Source organism: Nerophis lumbriciformis, linkage group LG39 (genome assembly GCF_033978685.3).
Source record: "Nerophis lumbriciformis linkage group LG39, RoL_Nlum_v2.1, whole genome shotgun sequence".
Lineage (NCBI taxonomy): Eukaryota > Metazoa > Chordata > Actinopteri > Syngnathiformes > Syngnathidae > Nerophis > Nerophis lumbriciformis.
In genome coordinates, this window is record NC_084586.2 from 20,875,001 (window position 1) to 20,897,500 (window position 22,500).

Below are 22,500 nucleotides of genomic sequence, written 5' to 3' on the forward strand. Positions count from 1 at the left end.
CCTCATATAACGTACACTTATTCAGCCTGTTGTTCACTATTCTTCATCTATTTTAAATTGCCTTTCAAATGTCTATTCTTGCTGTTGGCTTTTATCAAATACATTTCCCCAACTTATACTCCAGTGCCACTTATATATGTTTTTTTTCCTTCTTTAATGTGCATTTTCGGCAGGTGTGACTTATATTCTGAAAAATACGGTGTGTATATATATATATATATATATATATATATATATATATATATATATATATATAATAATAATTCATGATTTATTTATTTTTTTTATCACTAAGACCCTTGAAGCTCGCTGGCATAAAGGAGGTTTTATATCGGCTTATGTATATATTATATGTTATTATGTTTATAATAAATACATAATGTATTATATATATTATGTGTTTATTATGCTTGTGTATATATTCTATGTTATTATGTATATAATAAATACATAATGTATTATATATATTATGTGTTTTCTATGTTTGTGTATATATTATATGTTATTATGTATATAATAAATACATAATATATTATGTGTTTATTATGTTTATGTATATATTCTGTTATTATGTATATAATAAATACATCATATATTATATATATGATGTATTTATTTTGCTTATGTATATATTTTATGTTATTATGCATATATTATGTATTATATTATATATATAATAAATAAATAATATATTATGTATTATATTATGCTTATGTATATATTCTGTTATTATGTAATTAATGATATAAATATAATATATAAAAATAAATAATATATATATTATGCTTATGTATATTATGTATATAATGAATAAATAGTATATAAGTTACTGTATTGATGGCAAAGAAGAGGATAGATAAGGTAGATCCAGAGTTGAAAAGATGACTTTGGTGCGCAGCCCCTGGAGTTGATCTGTGAGAAGGCCATCGCCACCTGCAGCAGACCCCTAGGGGCGGGGGAGGCCCTGCGTCGGGTCATGGAGTGTGTGGCCTCGGGCATCTTGCTCCCAGGTGGGAAGTTCAATGTTTATTTATTATTTTTTATAAGTCCTGCTTTTGTCCTTCCGTGTGGTCAGGCAGAAGAATAACCCTCTCTCCCTCAGGTGGTCCTGGTCTACATGACCCCTGTGAGAAGGAGCCCATCGACACCTTAGCCCACATGACGCACCAGCAGGCGGAGGCCATCACCTGCAGCGCACAGGTACACACACACACACACACACACACACACAGTTGGAGACACTTGATTTTTATTGAATGGTTGACTATAAGATGCTACTTTTTTCCTACACTATGAACCCAGCGGTTTGTAAAACGGCGCGGCTAATTGATGGATTTTTCCCTGGCTGACGGCCACAATGCAAATAGTTGAAAAAGTAAATGAAGCAAAGACACTGAAAAGGAGTGTTATTGTTTGTGCTACGGCGCCATCTTTTGGAGGAGTTGGCTCACTGCAGGTGGCGCTGGGTGAACCTTCGCAGTGTTCCCTGCTGTTTAAAGCTTTGCCGTTCCGTCTTCTAGCCGTCCATAGCGTTCCTACTCGTATGGATTCTTCACCCATCACTCCAAGCAATGTTTGTAAGTTTTACAATATAACTACAACAATTCTTACTTACTAAAGTGTCCCATGTGTGATGTCTGTAGAAGTGTTTTCATGCATATTTCTACCTGCTATTGTAATGTAAAGAAGCTAGCGTTGTTGCTAAGGCTGAAACGACGCGTCGACGTCATCGGTTACGTAAATACGTCGACGCCGTTTTTGTGCGTCGATGCGTCGCATATTTACGTCACACTACCGTCATGGCGGAGCGCAAAGCAGACGATGCGAGCGGTGCGAGCGAGGGGAAAAAGGCACGCCAAAAGTCGTCAAAAGTGTGGGAGTATTTCAATAAGCGGCCTAATAATGTTGTAGCTGCGAACAGCTGTCTCGTCAGCTGACACGCGAGCTCGCAACCGTGGCTGTTTAGCAACCAGCCAAACCCCACTTAATAAAATTATATTTTATCTTAGAGCACATTCGCATCCCTATTCACCTAGGCAACCCCAGGAAATGTATACAATTCGGCATTATTTCAGCCAGTCGGCTTATATGATCAGAACCGATCAGTTTACGTTCACGCGCAGGTATAACGCGGCGCGCTCCCGTCTCATCTGCTGGTGCGCGAGCCCGGTAATTAGACCGCTGTGTCAAATCAAGGAGTACAAAAGACGCCAGCGCAGAGTGGAAAAAGGTTTAGTTCGTTACAGATAACCCAGAGTTGTGCCAAAAGTGTACCAAAACCAATAGCTGAACGGACAGCCGGTAAGATTGCACTTTAGTTCTCTTTGTGGGTGTGGCGCACCTGTTGCGCTGGAGGCTAAATACACACGGTGTTTTGTGTAACTGTTGTTTAGTGTTGATATTCTTTGCTTAGTTTGATAAATGTTGGAGCAGTTTGCTTCATCAGGAGGGTGAAGTCGCTCAACTTAAAGTGTTGGATTTAACTGTGTTGGATCATTGGCTGCTGGTGAGGGCATAGAAAAAGGGGCATTTTTCTACCAGTAGACGGCGTTTAAGATTGAGTGTTTCACTGCTAATTTCATAATATATTTATACTGAATATGGATTTTAAATATGTATCTAAATAGGTGGTTAATTGGTTAGGTATTTATGTATTTGCATATTGGGTTTTCTGCTGCATTTATCTATTGTGTTTCTGGGTTTAATTGTATTTTATATGTATCTTGGTGCATTTATGTTGAGACAATTTATTTAAAATCTGTTTTAACTTAAAGGGAAAAGATGTGTCCATTTTCTTGCACTTGTTTAATGGTTAAGAGTTTGATAGCCTAATTAATAATTGTAAATTATGGGACTGATAATTGATTGATTTTTTACAGCATGTTAATCTTGTGGTGTTTTGTCCTTAAAGGTTTTTCACCTACTAAAGAAGCTAAAGGCTACTAAAGAAGCTAAAGGCTACTAAAGAAGCTAAAGGCTACTAAAGGCTACTAAAGACAGCTAATGACAGCTAAAGAAACTAAAGTCTACTAAAGTCTACTAACACTGCTAAAAAGACTAAAGAAGAAAAAAGAAGCTGTTTCTTCGTTGGAAAAACTGTTGCAAACTAAAGGAAAATAAAAGGAAAAAGTAACTACGGTCTGGTCTTTTGAGTGAAATCCAGAAGCCACATTCAGCATTGGTACATCCCTTCAAATGTGGGATAAGCACAGCGAAAAAAGCCAAACACTTGACAGTTGTTGTATGCACACTGTGTCGAGCGGAAATGGCCTATCATAGCAGCACAACGGCTATGAAGGAACATTTGAAAAGAAAACACCCGACAGCGTTCTTGCCATCACAATCAACTAGTCAATCGTCCGCGTGAGTATACGTTGTCATCATTACACAAAAACATGAATGTGTCATTTGTATCTGCGTTGTAAATTCATATACTAAAACACCGTTTCGCTCTGAGAGGCGCGTTTGGCGTGCCTGTTCAGTGTTTACAAAGATGCACTCCTCTTTAACGCTAACGTTAATTAGTTGTGCAAATACCTTTTACAACATTAACAGTTACATATACTATGTACAAACCAACAATTAACTTTCACTTTAATCATACTATCATTGTTGTGTTATTAAGCAAAATAAGCAATACTTTTACTTTTGTTGAAATGTTTACACTGTTACAGAATATTTCCTTTTGCACTTTTTTGTATTGGATGTTTATCTTTATTTTTGTACATTTTAAAGCAAAATAAGCAATACTTATACTTTTGAAATGCTTATACTACTGCAGAATATTAAGATTTGCACTGGATGTTTACTTTTATATTTGCACATTAAAAAGCAAATAAGCTACTTTTAATTTTGTTAAATGTTAAAAGTTTTAAATGTTTACATTGTTACAGAATATTTTGTCATGTTGTTGTCAATGTTGACTGAGTGGCCATACTTTTTTTTTTGTAAATAAGTCATGCCTTTTGAAAAAACTGGCCTAAATTAATTTTTTCATCTTCATTTTAAATAAAAAAAAATAATCGGTAAAAGGAAAAATAATCTATAGATTAATCGAAAAAATTATCTATAGATTAACCGATTAATCGGAAAAAAAAATAAATCTATAGATTAATCGATAGAAAAATAATCGTTAGCTGCAGCCTTAGTTGTTGCTATTCACAAGTGTCTGTGTTAGTATTATTAACTTACATTCTTTTTGTATTGTTTCACTTTCACTAATACCTCAGTAAATTCAGCAAAACGTCAGCGTGGAGTTATTGAGTCTGTTTAGCTGATTGGAGAGCTAGCTTGCGCAGCTAGTGGCTCCATGACCATGACTTCTGTTTTGTTTGATCAGCCGTTTTACTGCCTTTGTAAACAATGAAGGTATGTCAATAAATATTTCTGTGTACATAAGTCATTTCCCAACAAGTATACTGTATATATCTCCGCCTTAATGTCCGGTGCGGCTTACATATGGAAAAAAGTTTTTTTTCTTCTGAAATTTAGTGGGTGCGGCTTTATACTATGCTTTTACTTTGAAGGGCCCGTCTTGATCTGGACTTAACAATGGCTGATCTTTGTTTGTTTACGTATTTCACCAGAAGGCAAATTGTTCAAAAAAATAGAGATTTTAAGAACAAAAGCGCGTGTTCGGGCTCCGACTTCTCCTTGGCGCTGTTGCTGTTCCGAACTCCATTCGTTTACTCCTCACTTCCTGTCCGTCACTTTATGTGGAACCGTCAGGAACGTGTGCCGCATGGAAGGTTCCCTGCTGAAAAGGTGGTGACGCGTTTGACGTTCCGCCATCTTGTCATTGTTTCTCTGCTACTCATCTTCCCTCTGGTGTGTGTGTGTGTGTGTGTGTGTGTGTGTGTGTGTGTGTGTGTGTGTGTGTGTGTGTGTTCCGCAGCACGCGCTCAGGCTCATCGCCTTTGGGCAGATCTGCAAAGTGTTGGAGATGGAGCCTCTTCCTTCCAGCAAACAGAAGTTCCCTTGGTGCGACAAAGAAGGTGTGTGTCTCCTCTTTTACAAACAATGGAAAGATAACAAAAAAACTGACTATATAATCATTGTAGTATCGACTACATACGCTCTTGTACTTACAGTGGATATTTGTATAGATCCACCCAGTTTGTTTACGTTGAGTAGCGCTAGCTTGCTGTGAGCTATTGTGTCCTCCTACGCCGTGTAGCGAAGCATGTTTAGATAGTCCTCGTCCTCAGTGGCCTAGTGGTTAGAGTGTCCGCCCTGAGATCGGTAGGTTGTGAGTTCAAATCCCGGCCGAGTCATACCAAAGTCTATAAAAATGTGAGCCATTACCTCCCTGCTTGGCACTCAGCATCAAGGGTTGGAATTGGGGGTTAAATCACCAAAAATGATTCCCGGGCGCGGCCACCGCTGCTGCCCACTGCTCCCCTCACCTCCCAGGGGGTGATCAAGGGTGATGGGTCAAATGCAGAGAATAATCTCGCCACATCTAGTGTGTGTGTGACAATCATTGGTACTTTAACTTTAACTTTAACATGATACATGTAAGAAATGTGCTTTGTCACCATGGAGGCCAGGGTTAGTGATTTAGAAGTAGCTAAAACACTGCGGAGGGACGTTAGCCGCTGGCTAGCCAGGTTTTAAAGCAGCGTGTCTACAGCTTCACTTGAATCCTTCACATTTTTCAAGCCCAAAATGTTCTGCCTCCTTTGTCATCCACACTGTTTCCGCTTGTTTGACCACGCGCCGCCGTGTCTGTTCAAAAGAAAATAAACAAATAGCTGTGTTTTTCACAGGCCAATCAATCAAACATTATTTGTTTGGCACATAGTGATTTGCATTTAAAAACATTTAAAAAAAAAAAAAAACAGTACCTCCCTTTTTTTTTTTTTTTACATAATCGCAAGTTGAAACCGTCAAACCCCGCCCCCTTTTTTTGTTTTCTTCCTGTCTACCAACACATAATAACAACATGAGCACGGAGGTGACAGATGACTGGAGAGAGAATGTTCTGCTTTCTTCCGAGCTCCATATATGGTATCAAGTAGTGATGGGTTGATGAGGCGTCATGAAGCGTTTCGACACATTGCAAAACTGTATTGATACTGTGTCGATACTGTGTCACTAAATACTGACATCTGCTGGACATTAAAAATCCCTACAGGCAACCTATGGACCGACTCAACTGACACTGATTTGATGCCCTAGTACAGGGGTCACCAACCTTTTTGAAACCAAAAATTACTTCTACTACAGCAACAATGTTAGTTAAAGATCCTCTATATGACAGAATCCATCTGCTGTTTTAAGGCCTTACAGCAAAAATGTTAGTCAAAGATCCTCTAAATGACAGGATCGTTTTGCTGTTTTTAAAGGCCCAGTCAAAGATCCTCTACATAACAGGATCCCTCTGCTGTTTTATGGCCCTACAGCAAAAATGTTAGTCAAAGATCCTCTATATGACAGGATCCTTTTGCTATTTTTAAAGACCTACAGCAACAATGTTAGTCAAAGATCCTCTATATGACAGGATCCCTCTGCTGTTTTAAGGCCCTACAGCAAAAATGTTAGTCAAAGATCCTCTAAATGACAGGATCGTTTTGCTGTTTTTAAAGGCCTAGTCAAAGATCCTCTACATAACAGGATCCCTCTGCTGTTTTATGGCCCTACAGCAAAAATGTTAGTCAAAGATCCTCTATATGTCAGGATCCTTTTGCTATTTTTAAAGACCTACAGCAACAATGTTAGTCAAAGATCCTCTATATGACAGGATCCCTCTGCTGTTTTAAGGCCCTACAGCAAAAATGTTAGTCAAAGATCCTCTAAATGACAGGATCGTTTTGCTGTTTTTAAAGGCCCAGTCAAAGATCCTCTACATAACAGGATCCCTCTGCTGTTTTATGGCCCTACAGCAAAAATGTTAGTCAAAGATCCTCTATATGACAGAATCCTTTTGCTGTTTTTAAAGACGGCGTGGCGCAGTGGAAGAATGGCCGTGCGCGACCCAAGGGTCCCTGGTTCAATCCCCACCTAGTACCAACCTCGTCATGTCCGTTGTGTCCTGAGCAAGACACTTCACCCTTGCTCCTGATGGCTGCTGGTTAGCGCCTTGCATGGCAGCTCCCGCCATCAGTGTGTGAATGTGTGTGTGAATGGGTAAATGTGGAAATAGTGTCAAAGCGCTTTGAGTACCTTGAAGGTAGAAAAGCGCTATACAAGTACAACCCATTTATCATTTATTATTTATTTCTTGGGTACTGATTAATGCGAAGGACTACCAGTTTGATACACACTTAAATAAATAAATATATTGTCATTTGTAAGTTACACGTAAGTGTGATTTAAACAAGAATAGCTAAATAAATACATTTATATATATAAAAAAATGGGTATTTCTGTCTGTCATTCCGTCGTACATTTTTTTTTTTCCTTTTACGGAAGGTTTTTTGTAGAGAATAAATGATGAAAAAAACACTTAATTGAACGGTTTAAAAGAGGAGAAAACAAGAAAAAATTTAAAATAAAATTTTGAAACATATTTTATCTTTATAATTCAAAATTCAACCGACAAAAAGAAGAGAAAAACGAGCTAATTTGAATCTTTTTGAAAAAATTAAAAAAAGAATTTATGGAACATCATTAGTAATTTTTCCTGATTAAGATAAATTTTAGAATTTTGATGTTTTAAATTGGTTAAAATCCAATCTGCACTTTGTTAGAATATTTAACAAATTGGACCAAGCTATATTTCTAACAAGGACAAATCAGTATTTCTTCAAGATTTTCCAGAACAAAATTTTTAAAAGAAATTCAAAATACTTTGAAATAAGATTTAAATTTGATTCTACAGATTTTCTAGATTTTCCAGAATAATTTTTTTGAATTTTAATCATAGTAAGAATATTTCACAAATATTCTTCGTCGAAAAACCAGAAGCTAGAATATTTATTATTCTTTACAATAAAAAAATTAAAAATTACTTGAACATTGATTTAAATTGTCAGGAAAGAAGAGGAAGAAATTTAAAAGGTAAAAAGATATATTTGTTTAAAAATCCTAAAATCATTTTTAAGGTTGTATTTTTTCTCTAAAATTGTATTTCTAAAAGTAATAAGAAGCAAAGTAAAAAATAAATGAATTTATTTAAACAAGTGAAGACCCATCCATCCATCCATTTTCTACCGCTTATTCCAAGTGAAGACCAAGTCTTTAAAATATTTTCTTGGATTTTCAAATTCTATTTGAGTTTTGTCTCTTTTAGAATTAAAAATGTGTAGCAAAGCGAGACCAGCTTGCTAGTAAATAAATACAATTTAAAAAATAGAGGCAGCTCACTGGTAAGTGCTGCTCTTTGAGCTATTTTTAGAACAGGCCAGCGGGCGACTGATCTGGTCCTTACGGGCTACCTGGTGACCATCCTAGTCCGCAATTGTGGTCCATAAGCTCCTTCTTATTCTCCATCCTCTTGTTGAGGCTCCTACATGTTTACACATTAAAAAGTAGCACATAGTTTGAACTTACTCTCTCAGTAGATCCGCTGTAGAAGATGCAGTCAAAGTGGAGGCACGTGAATAAGACCGCCCACAAAACGGTCAGAAAGTGATTTGGAAACATTCTGTAGAACATCATTTCAAAAACTGGACATAAGAAGCACCATTCCTTTTTTCTAGACCAAACTGTGAGCTCCATCTAGAATCACTTCATTAAAAATGTGTTTTATTTCCCTATATTAGCAGCCAGTGTTACTGTTCAAATTAAATACAAATATCAAATACACTGCCTTGTTTTCTACGCACACTTTGGTTTTACAAAAAAAAACGCTGACAATTTCATTGAATAAAACTTGTGAGCCAAAAAAATGTGTTTAAAAATTCAGTTTGTTAAAATAGTTTTGTTTTTTTAAATAAAGTGTAAAAATTCAGAGGATAAAAAAATCAGTGTGGAAATTTTATTAAATTGACTTTGTTAAAATACAGTATTTTGAAATTCAGTGCAAAATAAATGATGCTGACAATTTAATTGAACAAAGAAATGGGTTAACAATGTCAAAATACAGGGTTTTAAAATGATGTATGTAAAAAAATATGCTGACAATTTAATAGAATAAAAGATTTGGGAGTAAAATGTGTGGGTTTAAAAATGATGTTTATTAAAATAAATAAATAAATAGATAAAGTGTAACATTTCAGAGGATAAATAAATCGGTGTGGAAAAAAATGATGTTGACAATTTAATTGAATACAAAATTGAGCAAAATGCGTTCCATTTGTACTGGGAAGTCGGAGTTCCTGCTCCATATTTCAGCCAGAACTCTCCTGGAGGTCTGCATGATGAGTGGCCACCACCACCACCACCACCACCACCACCACCACCGCAGCCTAAAACACGCCAACATGTGGAAAAGTGCGAGGTGTTTTGGTTGACCAGGGGCAAAAAAGTCCAAAATGGGAGTCGGTCAGAGGTCTTACCGACTTCCATTTTGGACTTTTCTCCTCAAAATGTGGGGAAAGGTAGAAACTCCCCCGGGGAGGGACTGACACCAGGGAGGGACTAACACCGGGGAGGGACTGACACCGGGGAGGGACTAACACCGGGGAGGGACTAACACCGGGGAGTAGAGATGCGCGGATAGGCAATTTATTTCATCCGCAACCGCGTCAGAAAGTCGTCAACCATCCGCCATCCACCCGATGTAACGTTTGATCAGAACTGCACCCGCCCGCCATCCGCCCGATCTAATATAGATGATGCAAGGCATTAGTGAGCCTGCCAACTACTCCGGTTTTCCTGTAATTCGTACGGTTTTCATCAACCTATTCCGGGTTTTTCATTAATTAAAAAAAAAAAAAAGGGTGAAAACTACGCGAATTGCACCTTGTGCAGACAAGATTTTTCAATCGGACACGGAGGAATTAGCGATGTAAAAGACCACGTTGGGACAAAAAAACACAAGTCTAATGCCGTTGCTAGCGATACAAGTGGAAAACTTTCAACGTTTTTCGTCGCCCAAACAGATTCTTTGGATGTGATAAATGCCGAAGTTTTATTTACGGAGGCAATAATTGAGCATGGACTTCCAATCGCACTGGCTGATCACATGGGACAGTTAAATGTTTGTAATGCAACCTTTAAAAATCATTACGCGGTGATCGCGGTCCCAAAAATAAACTTTTCTTGCATGATAATGTCCAGAAAAATTCGCTTTATATTACTATAGAGTCCTTTTAACGAATGAGTTTGATGGTTTATCACAAACCTTAAATGAAAGAAGTCCTTTGTTCTCCTGCACCATGGCCTTGCTTCGTGTTTGGTGCGCAAGCTTTATAACCTCACTGAGGTTATAAAGCTTTTGCCTGTTAAAGAAAGGAGACTGATCCAATGCAGCACAGACTTTCGCGTGCCACGCTGTCACGACCCAGACGCACACCAGTGCGCAATCATATGGGAGCCGCGCTGAGCGCACCTCCAAGCGCGTCTCGCTGCCGGCGACGGCCGGGTATATGGGCCCGACGCTCCAGCGCCATCCATTTTCAGGGCTAGTTGATTCGGCAGGTTGGTTGTTACACACTCCTTAGCGGGTTCCGACTTCCATGGCCACCGTCCTGCTCTCTATATCAACCAGGGTGAGCCCCACCCCTTTCGTGAGCGCACTGCGCGCGGAGTGACCCCTGTTACGCGCCCCCGGCAACAGGGGTGGCGGGCAGGTAAGCTGCGCGGGCGGAGCGCGCGGAGTGACCCCTGTTACGAGCCCCCGGCCACGGGGGTGGCGGGCAGGTAAGCTGCTTACCTGCTGCGCGTGACGCCGGCCGCGGCGAAGGCGGACGAGGCGGGGTGTCGGTGCGGTGGGCGCGGTAGTGACCCTGGACGTGCGTCGGGCCCTTCTCGCGGATCGCCTCAGCCACGGCTCCCGGTGGGGCCCTCTCGGGGGAAGGGGCCTCGGTCCCGGACCCCGGCGAGGCGTCCCTTCTCCGCTCCGTAAAAGTGTCCATCTCTTTTCTTTTTTTTTTCTTCTGTTGTGGCATATGCAGCAGGTGCCTGCTCGTTTTTCGTATGTGGGTAACAACATTTAACTATGTATATATATTTACCAATTGGTTTAACTGCCACCCGCAAAAAAAAATAAAAAAAATAAAAAAAATATATATATCTAATTAATCCACCCGACCCGACCCGCGCGCGGATAAAATCTTATTTTTTTTTATTTCATCCGCCCGATCCCCGGATAATCCGCGGACTCCGCGGTTGTGTCCGCAAACCGCGCATCTCTACCGGGGAGGGACTAACACCGGGGAGGGACTAACACCGGGGAGATAAAATACATCCAAATGTGAAAAAATCCGACAAAGGTGAGGTGTTTGGAAAAAAGTAAGAAATGGGAGTAGGTAAGACGTCTGACCTACTACCATCTTATTCTTAGAAAAAAGCCAGGGCACACCAGGGAGTCCTCTTGCCCAGGAGCCACAGCAGCCGTGGCACATCAGGGCCCCCAATGCTGAGCAAAGGCTGGAAATAGCTCCATCAATCTAAAACATATTAAGAGGATCAATGAAATGAATAAAATATATTAATAAGACACAATTTAAAAAGGCATGACCCGTATTTTCCAGACCATAGGGCGCACCTAAGGCGCATTAAAGGAGTCATATTATTATTATTTATTTTCTAAATGTAAAAGACTTCCTTGTGGTCTACATAACATGTAATGATGCTTCTTTGCTCTAAATGTTGCATAGATGATGTTTTACACATCTTCTTACACTCACTTTCTGACAGTCTCTTCAGGATGCACCGTTTTGTGGTCGCTCTTATTTACGTGCCTCCACTTGGACAGGTGGCGACTTGTCCAAGGTGTACCCCGCCCTTCCGCCCGATTGTAGCTGAGATAGGCTCCAGCGACCCCGAAGGGAATAAGCGGTAGAAAATGGATGGATGGCACTTGGACAGCGTCTTCTCTTTGGTGTAGCGTGCAAGGACGGGAGTGGAAGAAGTATCAAAAGATGGAGCTAACTGTTTTGATGACATTCACACTTTACTTCAATCAATAACGGAGCAGCATCTCCTCATCCGTGGCTCACTGGTGCAACAACAACACCCGAAATGTGTCGCGTGACCGGAACTCTCTAATAAGTAAAGTTCCTTGGGTGAATAATGTAAAGTCACTACACCGGTATGTTTTAGTGCTTTCATGGCAAGTTTACTGACAGATATAAGTAAGAACTTTACACTACTTTATATTAGAAATGGCAACAGCAGAGGATGAATGTCCCATAACAAGAAGAAGATGATCAACTACAAAGGCGGTCACAGACATTTTCAGGACTTAAGAAAAGTTGGTTTTGCATAATATTGCGAATCAAAATGCCAGATAGTATGTCTGCCATTTTGGGGGTCCTTATACACACCATAATAATAGCGTATGTTGAAGCACAGTACGTCTGACTATGGTAGTCGTAATGCTCCGACAATCCATCAAGCAGTGCGACTTCATAGCTAAGTCCAACTAAAACAAAAAACTGATTTTTGAGCGCCGCGTATATTGTTCTATATTCTCTATGAAACATTAAAGATTTGGGGTTGTTTACTGGCGTCAGCCTGCAGTCTACACGTATCTCTTATGTGTGACTGCCATCTACTGGTCACACTTATCATTACGCCCTGTACCAAACAAAATAGCTCTGAGGTCAGAATTATTCCGTACATTAGGCGCACCGGGTTTTAAGGCGCACTGTCGAGTTTTAAGGGAGTAAAAGGGTTTTAAGTGCACCTTAGAGTCAGGAAAATGCAGTAATGAGAAGCTGAAATAAGATGAATGAATTTGGTAAATAGGAGGTAATAAATGTAGAGCGTTGAAGAGATAATAGGAGTGGTAAGATGAAGGAGTTAAAAAGGAGGTTCAATATTGTCACACTCCAGTGGAACATTCCCAGCTTCTCTCCCTGAAAGACTCACCTTGTGACGTCTCAAACACCAGCTGACCTTTGACTCTCTCCCCTCCCTCGCCATCTGCATGGTCAACATGGCCGCCGCGTGTCACATTCGACGTTCGCCCCCTTTATCTGCGGCTGACCCTCGCTACGCCCCCCCTGCAGGCCTGGCCCTGAAGCGTCCTTACGAGGACGGCGTGATGGACGACAGAGAGCTCATCAAGAGGATGAAGAGGAATCTGAGAAAAGGTGCGCCAAGGTTGACTTCACAGTGGTAATCACCTGACCCTTTGATGGGAAGTCATTGTGTCAACATTGATTTCAATTCATTAGTACTTTTGAGCAATGACAGTTTGAAAACTCATAAAAGTGTTAAAAATAAGTCATCAAATTGTTTTTTGTTTTTTACTTTTAACACTTAAGTCTCTAGATCAGTCTCTGGTTGATTATAGTTCCTTCATTATTTATGTTTGTTTGTTTTGTGTCCTTTCTGTCAAAGAAAACTTCGTTTTATTTGTCAAACACACAAAATACGCAATATTTTCCCCCAAAAATATTTGAAAGGGTCATTTGTGATTTCCCAGAAACTAAAGTGATCTGTGATCAGTTCTAGACAGCAAAGCCATGGACTCCAACCAGCCGATGAACGCCCTCATGCGCTTGAACCAGATCCGTCCAGGTCTACAGTACCGTCTGCTGTCCCAGTCGGGCCCGGTTCACGCGCCCGTCTTCACCATGTCCGTGGACCTGGATGGGACCGTCTATGAGGCGTCGGGGTCCTCCAAGAAGACCGCCAAACTCCATGTAGCAGTCAAGGTAAGAAGGTGCGGGCGGCCGGTCGGGCAAGTGGCTGGTCCATCGGGCCGGCGGTCGATTGGTCCGGCAGTCGGTCGTTCCAGCCGTCCGTTGATTAGTCAGTTGGGCGGGCGGTCGGTTGTTCCGTCCGTTGGTCAGCCGGTCGGTCATCCGTCCGTCGATCGTTCCGTTTGGCGGTCGGTTGTTCCGTCCGTCCATCCGTCGGTCGGACGGTCCGGCGGTCAGTCGTTCCGTCCGTCCGTCCATCGGTCTATTGGACCATCGCCTGGTCCGTCGGTCGATCGGTTGGTCGTTCCATCCGTCCGTCGATTGGCCGGTCGGTCAGTCGTTCCATCCGTCCGTTGATTAGTCGGTTGGGCGGGCGGTCGGTTGTTCCGTCCGTTGGTCGGCCGGTCGGTCATCCGTCCGTCGATCGTTCCGTTTGGCGGTCGATTGTTCCCTCCGTCCATCCGTCAGTCGGCCGGTCCGGTGGTCAGTCGTTCCGTCCGTCCGTCCATCGGTCTATTGGACTGGTCCGTCAGTCGATCGGTTGGTCGTTCCGTCCGTCCGTCCTCCCGTCGATCAGTTGGTCGGTCATTCCGTCTCTCCGTCGGTCGGTCGATTGGTCCATCGGTCGATCAGTCAGCCCGTCGGTGAATCAGTCCGGCGGTCGGTCATTCAGTCTGTCCGTCGGTCGGCCCGCCAGGCAATCGGTCTGGCGGTCGGTCGATTGGTCTATCGGTCGGTCGGTCTGACGGTTGGGTTGTCTGGCCGGTCAGTCGGTCCAGCTGTCGGTCGGTCGTTCTTTCTGTCCGTCGGTCGGTTGATTGGTCTATCGGTCGGCCCGTCGATCAGTCCTTCCATCCGTCCGTCGATCGGTTGGTTGGGCGGACGGTTGGTATTCCGTCCGTCGGTCAGTCGGTCGGTCCGGCGGTCAGTCGTTCCGTGCCTTTGTCCATTGGTCTATTGGACCATCACTTGGTCTGTCGGTCGGTCCGGTCATTCTGTCCCATCCGTCGGTCAATCAGTTGGTCGGTCCGACGGTCGGTCATTCCATCTGTCCGTCAGTCGGTTGATCGGTCCATCAGTTGGCCCGTCGGTCAATCGGTCTGGCGGTCGGTTGTTCTGTCCGTCCGTCGGTCGATTGGTCCATCAGTCGGTCCGTCGGTCGGTCGTTCCGTGTGGCCATCCGTCGGTTGATCGGTCGGCCGGTCGGTCCGGCGGTCGGTCGTTCCGTCCGCTCGGCGGTCGTTCGATTGGTCCATCGGTCGGCCCGTTGGTCCATCGGTCTGGTCGTTCGGTCGGTCGTTCTGTCTGTCCATCGGTCGGTTGATTGGTCCATCGGTCGGCCCGTCGGTCAGTCCTTCCATCCGTCCGTCGATCGGTTGGACGGTCAGTCGTTCCATCCGTCCGTTGGTCCATCGGTCTGGTGGTCGGTCGTTCTGTCTGTCGGTCTGTCAGTCGGTCGGTCAGTCGATTGGTCCTTCAGTCTGTCCATCAGTCGGTCGGTCGGTCCGGCGGTCAATCGTACCATTTGTCTGTCCGTCCGTCGGTCAGTCGAGTGGTCTTTCAGTCGGTCCATCGGTCGGTCGGTCGGTTTGGCGGTCAATCGTTCCGTTTGTCTGTCCGTCGGTCGATTAATCCATTGCCCGGTCAGCCGGTCGGTCCGGTCATCGGTCGTTCCGTCTGTCCGTCCGTCGGTCGATCGATTGGTCCGGCGGCCGGTCGTTCCGTCTGTCTGTTTGTCCGTCGGTCGGTCGTTCAGTCCGGCGGTCGATCGTTCTGTCCGTCCGGCGGCCGGTCCATCGGTCGATCTGTCGATCCGTCGGCCTATCTGTCGGTCGATCGGTCGGCTGGTTGGTCTGGTTGTCAGTCGTTCCGTCCGTCAGTCGTTTGGTCTGTCGGTCCGGCTGTCGGTCGTTTTGTCATTCCGTTCGTCAGTCTATTGGTCCATCAGACGGTCGTTCCGTCCGTCTGTTTGTCCGTCAGTCAATCAGTTGGCCGGTCGTTCAGTCCGGCGGTCGATCGTTCTGTCCGTCCGTCGGCCGATCTGTCGATTCGTCGGCCTATCTCTCGGTCGGCTGGTCGGTCGTTCCGTTCGTCCGTTGGTCAGTCGATTGGTCTGTCGGTCCGGCCGTCGGTCGTTCCGTCATTCCGTTCGTCAGTCGATTGGTTCATCGGTCGGCCCGTCTGTCCATCGGTCTGGCGGTCGGTCGTTCCGTCCGTCGTTCGGCCCGTCTGTCGATCAGTCCGGTGGTCGGTCGTTCTGTCCATCGGTCGGTCCGTCGGTTGGACAGTCAGTCGGTCCATACCTACCTTCCTCCCTCCCTTCCATACATTTAATCCTGAAGTGGGTGTGAACAACAAGAAGGCGGGGCTAATCGGCGGGGCTGCCTCAATTCCGTAAAAGGTTCCTTCTTCACCTCCTTTTCCCTTCTTTCCTTCCACCACTCTTTCATCTGTCCATCACCTGCTGGCCTCAGACTAGTCTCCTTTCTGTCTTTCTCTCCTGAAACCTTTCTATTTGTTTCTTGCCATGTCGCAGGTTCTTCAGGCGATGGGCTACCCGACCGGGTTCGACTCCGACCTGGACCCCATGAGCTCGGACGAGAAGTCTGACGGCGAGGGCAAGAGCGAGACGTCCTCGCACACCAGCAATAACGCCACGCACGCCTCGGACAGCTCCAACACGCTGGAGGTGAGCCAGCAAAGCATAACTCTTATTTTCTTCTTTTATTCCTCTTGCTCGCCCGAAATAAGCAACGTGTCCTGAACATAAGACCACCCTGAACATAAGACCACCCTGAACATAAGACCACCTTGAACATAAGACCACCCTGAACATAAGACCACCTTGAACATAAGACCACCCTGAACATAAGACCACCCTGAACATAAGACCACCCGGCCTTCTTTTTACGACATCATTTTATTAAAACGCTGACAAAATGTAAAATACTCTTATATTCAAGTCAATAAAGTACATAAACAGAACTTTTAAAATTTTTATTATTTATTAAAAATTTGGAAAAATACTGTCGTAAATTTGAGTCAATACAGTACTAAATCAGCACATTTTATTAATGTTTTTTCATTAAAAAGCTAACAAAAACCAAATACCGTCTTATATTCAAGTCACTAAGGTACTGTACGTAATCAGGACTTTTGTTAATTTATTAAAAAAGCGGGGGGAAAAGGAAAACACCGTCTCATATTTGAGTGGGTAGAGTACATAATCAGGAAATTAATTTATTTCTTTTTTTAAAAGCTAAAAAAGAAAAATACTGTTTTATATTTGAGTCAGTAGAGTACATTGATTGATTGAAACTTTTATTAGTAGGTTGCACAGTGAAGTACATGTTCCGTACAATTGACCACTAAATGGTAACACCCCAATATGTTTTTCAACTTGTTTAAGTCGGGGTCGGCCTATCTGTCGGTCGATCGGTCGGCTGGTTGGTCTGGTTGTCGGTCGTTCCGTCCGTCAGTCGTTTGGTCTGTCGGTCCGGCTGTCGGTCGTTTTGTCATTCCGTTCGTCAGTCTATTGGTCCATCAGACGGTCGTTCCGTCCGTCTGTTTGTCCGTCAGTCAATCAGTTGGCCGGTCGTTCAGTCCGGCGGTCGATCGTTCTGTCCGTCCGTCGGCCGATCTGTCGATTCGTCGGCCTATCTGTCGGTCGATCGGTCGGCTGCTCGGTCGTTCCGTTCATCCGTTGGTCAGTTGATTGGTTTGTCGGTCCGGCCGTCGGTCGTTCCGTCATTCCGTTCGTCAGTCGATTGGTTCATCGGTCGGCCCGTCTGTTTGTCCGTCAGTCAATCAGTTGGCCGGTCGTTCAGTCCGGCGGTCGATCGTTCTGTCCGTCCGTCGGCCGATCTGTCGATTCGTCGGCCTATCTGTCGGTCGATCGGTCGGCTGCTCGGTCGTTCCGTTCATCCGTTGGTCAGTCGATTGGTTTGTCGGTCCGGCCGTCGGTCGTTCCGTCATTCCGTTCGTCAGTCGATTGGTTCATCGGTCGGCCCGTCTGTCCATCGGTCTGGCGGTCGGTCGTTCGTTCGGCCCGTCTGTCGATCAGTCCGGTGGTCGGTCGTTCTGTCCATCGGTCGGTCCGTCGGTTGGACAGTCAGTCGGTCCATACCTACCTTCCTCCCTCCCTTCCATACATTTAATCCTGAAGTGGGTGTGAACAACAAGAAGGCGGGGCTAAATTGATTCATGATACAGATATATACTATCATCATAATACAGTCATCATACACGATAATCACATTGAATTATTTACATTATTTACAATCCGGGGGGGGGTTAGGTTTGGTTGTTATCAGCACCTCAGTCATCAACAATTGCATCATCAGAGAAATGGACATTGGAATAGTGTAGGTCTGACTTGGTAGGATATGTACAGCAAGTAGTGGACATAGAGAGAGAGACCAGAAATTATAAGAAAAAGTGTCTACATTTGATTATTTACATTTGATTATTAACAATCCGGGGAGGGTGTTAGTTTAGGGTTGAAGTTGCCTGGAGGTGTTCTTTTAGTGCGGTTTTGAAGGAGGATAGAGATGCACTTTCTTTTATACCTGTTGGGAGTGCATTCCATATTGATGTGGCATAGAAGGAGAATGAGTTAAGACCTTTGTTAGATGGGAATCTGGGTTTAATGTGGTTAGTGGAGCTCCCCCTGGTGTTGTGGTTATGGCGGTCATTTACGTTAAGGAAGTAGTTTGACATGTACTTCGGTATCAGGGAGGTGTAGCGGATTTTATAGACTAGGCTCAGTGCAAGTTGTTTTACTCTGTCCTCCACCCTGAGCCAGCCCACTTTGGAGAAGTGGGTAGGAGTGAGGTGGGATCTGGGGTGGAGGTCTAGAAGTAAGCTGACTAGCTTGTTCTGGGATGTTTGGAGTTTAGATTTGAGGGTTTTGGAGGTGCTAGGGTACCAGGAGCAGAGGTGGGTAGTAACGCGCTACATTTACTCCGTTACATCTACTTGAGTAACTTTTGGGATAAATTGTACTTCTAAGAGTAGTTTTAATGCAACATACTTTTACTTTTACTTGAGTATATTTATAGAGAAGAAACGCTACTTTTACTCCGCTCCTTTTATCTACATTCAGCTCGCTACTCGCTACTAATTTGTATCGATCTGTTAATGCACGCTTTGTTTGTTTTGGTCTGTCAGACAGACCTCCATAGTGCCTGCGTTTCAACAAATACAGTCACTGGTGACGTTCACTCCGTTCCACCAATCAGATGCAGTCACTGGTGACGTTGGACCAATCAAACAGAGCCAGGCGGTCACATGACCTGACTTAAACAAGTTGAAAAACTTATTGGGGTGTTACCATTTAGTGGTCAATTGTACGGAATATGTACTGTACTGTGCAATCTACTAATAAAAGTTCCAATCAATCAAAAATGTGAAGGAAAAAAGACCCTTTTTTTATTTCAACCGTACTTCCCGTCAAAAGCCTAAAGACTGACTGCACAGTTCCTGTCTTCACAATAAAAGTGCCGCTCCATCGCGCCTGCGCTTTCAAAATAAGAGTCTCCGAAAGCCAGCGCAAACAAGCTAGCAAGCTACGGAGTTTGCCGCCAATGTATTTCTTGTAAAGTGTATAAAAAACGAATATGGAAGCTGGGCAAATAAGATGCCAAAAACCAACAACTTTCATGTGGTATTAGACAGAAAGGAAGACTTTTTTTTCTCTTCCATTCGAAAATGTGGACGTTATCATCACTACTGTCTGATTACAATCAATGCAAGTCATCAGAATCAGGTAATACACCAACTTATATTCTTGTCTTCATGAAAGAAAGGAATATATATGCGATTCTGGACCACCATCCGCCGCCTCAGGAAGGGGAAGCAGTGCACTATCAACACCGTGTATGGCAAGGATGGTGTTCTGCTGACCTCGACTGCGGATGTTGTGGATCGGTGGAGGGAATACTTCGAAGACCTCCTCAATCCCACCAGCACGTCTTCCTATGAGGAAGCAGTGCCTGGGGAATCTGTGGTGGGCTCTTCTATTTCTGGGGCTGAGGTTGCTGAGGTAGTTAAAAAGCTCCTCGGTGGCAAGGCCCCGGGGGTGGATGAGATCCGCCCGGAGTTCCTTAAGGCTCTGGATGCTGTGGGGCTGTCTTGGTTGACAAGACTCTGCAGCATCGCGTGGACATCGGGGGCGGTACCTCTGGATTGGCAGACCGGGGTGGTGGTTCCTCTCTTTAAGAAGGGGAACCGGAGGGTGTGTTCTAACTATCGTGGGATCACACTCCTCAGCCTTCCCGGTAAGGTCTATTCAGGTGTACTGGAGAGGAGGCTACGCCGGATAGTCGAACCTCGGATTCAGGAGGAACAGTGTGGTTTTCGTCCTGGTTGTGGAACTGTGGACCATCTCTATACTCTCGGCAGGGTCCTTGAGGGTGCATGGGAGTTTGCCCAACCAGTCTACATGTGTTTTGTGGACTTGGAGAAGGCATTCGACCGTGTCCCTCGGGAAGTCCTGTGGGGAGTGCTCAGAGAGTATGGGGTATCGGACTGTCTGATTTTGGCGGTCCGCTCCCTGTATGATCAGTGTCAGAGCTTGGTCCGCATTGCCGGCAGTAAGTCGGACACGTTTCCAGTGAGGGTTGGACTCCGCCAAGGCTGCCCTTTGTCACCGATTATGTTCATAACTTTTATGGACAGAATTTCTAGGCGCAGTCAAGGCGTTGAGGGGATCTGGTTTGGTGGCTGCAGGATTAGGTCTCTGATTTTTGCAGATGATGTGGTCCTGATGGCTTCATCTGGCCAGGATCTTCAGCTCTCACTGGATCGGTTCGCAGCCGAGTGTGAAGCGACTGGGATGAGAATCAGCACCTCCAAGTCCGAGTCCATGGTTCTCGCCCGGAAAAGGGTGGAATGCCATCTTCGGGTTGGGGAGGAGACCCTGCCCCAAGTGGAGGAGTTCAAGTACCTCGGAGTCTTGTTCACGAGTGAGGGAAGAGTGGATCGTGAGATCGACAGGCGGATCGGTGCGGCATCTTCAGTAATGCGGACGCTGTATCAATCCGTTGTGGTGAAGAAGAGCTGAGCCGGAAGGCAAAGCTCTCAATTTACCGGTCGATCTACGTTCCCATCCTCACCTATGGTCATGAGCTTTGGGTTATGACCGAAAGGACAAGATCACGGGTACAAGCGGCCGAAATGAGTTTCCTCCGCCGGGTGGCGGGGCTCTCCCTTAGAGATAGGGTGAGAAGCTCTGTCATTCGGGGGGAGCTCAAAGTAAAGCCGCTGCTCCTCCACATCGAGAGGAGCCAGATGAGGTGGTTCGGTCAGGATGCCACCCGATCGCCTCCCTCGGGAGGTGTTTAGGGCACATCCGACCGGTAGGAGGCCACGGGGAAGACCCAGGACACGTTGGGAAGACTATGTCTCCCGGCTGGCCTGGGAACGCCTCGGGATCCCCCGGGAGGAGCTGGACGAAGTGGCTGGGGAGAGGGAAGTCTGGGCTTCCCTGCTTAGGCTGCTGCCCCCGCGACCCCACCTCGGATAAGCGGAAGAAGATGGATGGATGGATGGATGGATAGAACATAGTCAGCACTTTTTGCTGTTTCATGGGAAAGCTGAGAAAAGAAAAGATCATCTTATATTTGAGTATGTAATAGCACTCTTGTCCAATGAAAGAAAAGCCAAGTGACGTCTTATATTGGTCCAGGTGCGCACTCAGGGCCCCATACTGACGGCCAGCGGCAAGAACCCGGTCATGGAGCTGAACGAGAAGAGACGAGGACTCAAGTACGAGCTGATCTCAGAGAGCGGTGGCAGCCACGATAAACGCTTCGTCATGGAGGTGAGACATATAGGACGCCATTCTTCTCACTCACCATTCCAAATACATGCTAACAGTTTTAGCTTTATGTGCAACCTGTTTACCACACAGTCATACAACTTGGTATGTGACACATGCTAACTTTTTTGAGCTCTATGTGCAACCATTTACTATGTATTTATTGCACACTCCACATAGATACTTTTTGAAATGTATTTTGTCATTTATGATTAGCCTCACATGGGCCGGACAGGGACGCACAAAAGGCCGGATGTGGCCCGCGGGCCCCCGATTGCCCAGGTCTGCCTTATAGTCATATAACTTGGTATGTGACACAACTGTTAGCATGCTAACGTTAGCATTTCAGTTCAGATTGCGCGTTTCAGCCATGGCATTCACACGCCATTCCTACTGGAATTGCACACATTCTAGTTAGTACTGGAAGTGCAATGCCACAAGCGCACACACACACACACACACACACACATACATGTCTTGCCTACATTGTGTGGACCCACGTTTGGTTAGCCCAGGGGTCGGCAACCCTAAATGTTGAAAGAGCCATATTGGACCAAAAATACAAAAACAAATCTGTCTGGAGCCGCAACAAATTAAAAGCCATATTACATACAGATAGTGTGTCATGAGATATAAATTGAATTAAGAGGACTTAAAGGAAACTAAATGACCTCAAATATAGCCACAAATGAGGCATAATGATGCAATATGTACATATAGCTAGCCTAAATAGCATGTTAGCATCAATTAGCTTGCAGTCATGCAGTGACCAAATATGTCTGATTAGCACTCCACACAAGTCAATAACATCAACAAAACTCACCTTTGTGCATTCATGCACAACGTTAAAAGTTTGGTGGACAAAATGAGACAGAAAAAGAAGTGGCATAAAACACGTCCTAGAAAGTCGGAGAAAGTTATACATGTAAACAAACTACGGTGAGTTCAAGGACCGCCAAAATTAGTAGGACAAAACGGCAC

At 44.4% G+C, this 22,500-nt stretch overlaps 1 protein-coding gene across 5 annotated transcripts in view; it reads left to right on the top strand.

The window, feature by feature from the left end:
- strbp (spermatid perinuclear RNA binding protein) overlaps positions 1–22,500 on the top strand; it is a 195,440-nt gene that overhangs the window by 149,786 nt on the left and 23,154 nt on the right. For all 5 annotated transcript variants that reach the window (XR_009811779.2, XR_009811778.2, XM_061931932.2 and 2 more), the window contains exons 8-14: positions 899–1,010; positions 1,103–1,200; positions 4,895–4,994; positions 13,062–13,145; positions 13,504–13,712; positions 16,237–16,389; positions 21,388–21,522. Coding sequence is in view for 3 of the 5 variants with exons in the window: in XM_061931932.2 (XP_061787916.1) it covers positions 899–1,010; positions 1,103–1,200; positions 4,895–4,994; positions 13,062–13,145; positions 13,504–13,712; positions 16,237–16,389; positions 21,388–21,522 (891 nt within the window). In the remaining 2 variants the exon portion in view is untranslated. The remainder of the gene's footprint in view (positions 1–898; positions 1,011–1,102; positions 1,201–4,894; positions 4,995–13,061; positions 13,146–13,503; positions 13,713–16,236; positions 16,390–21,387; positions 21,523–22,500) is intronic.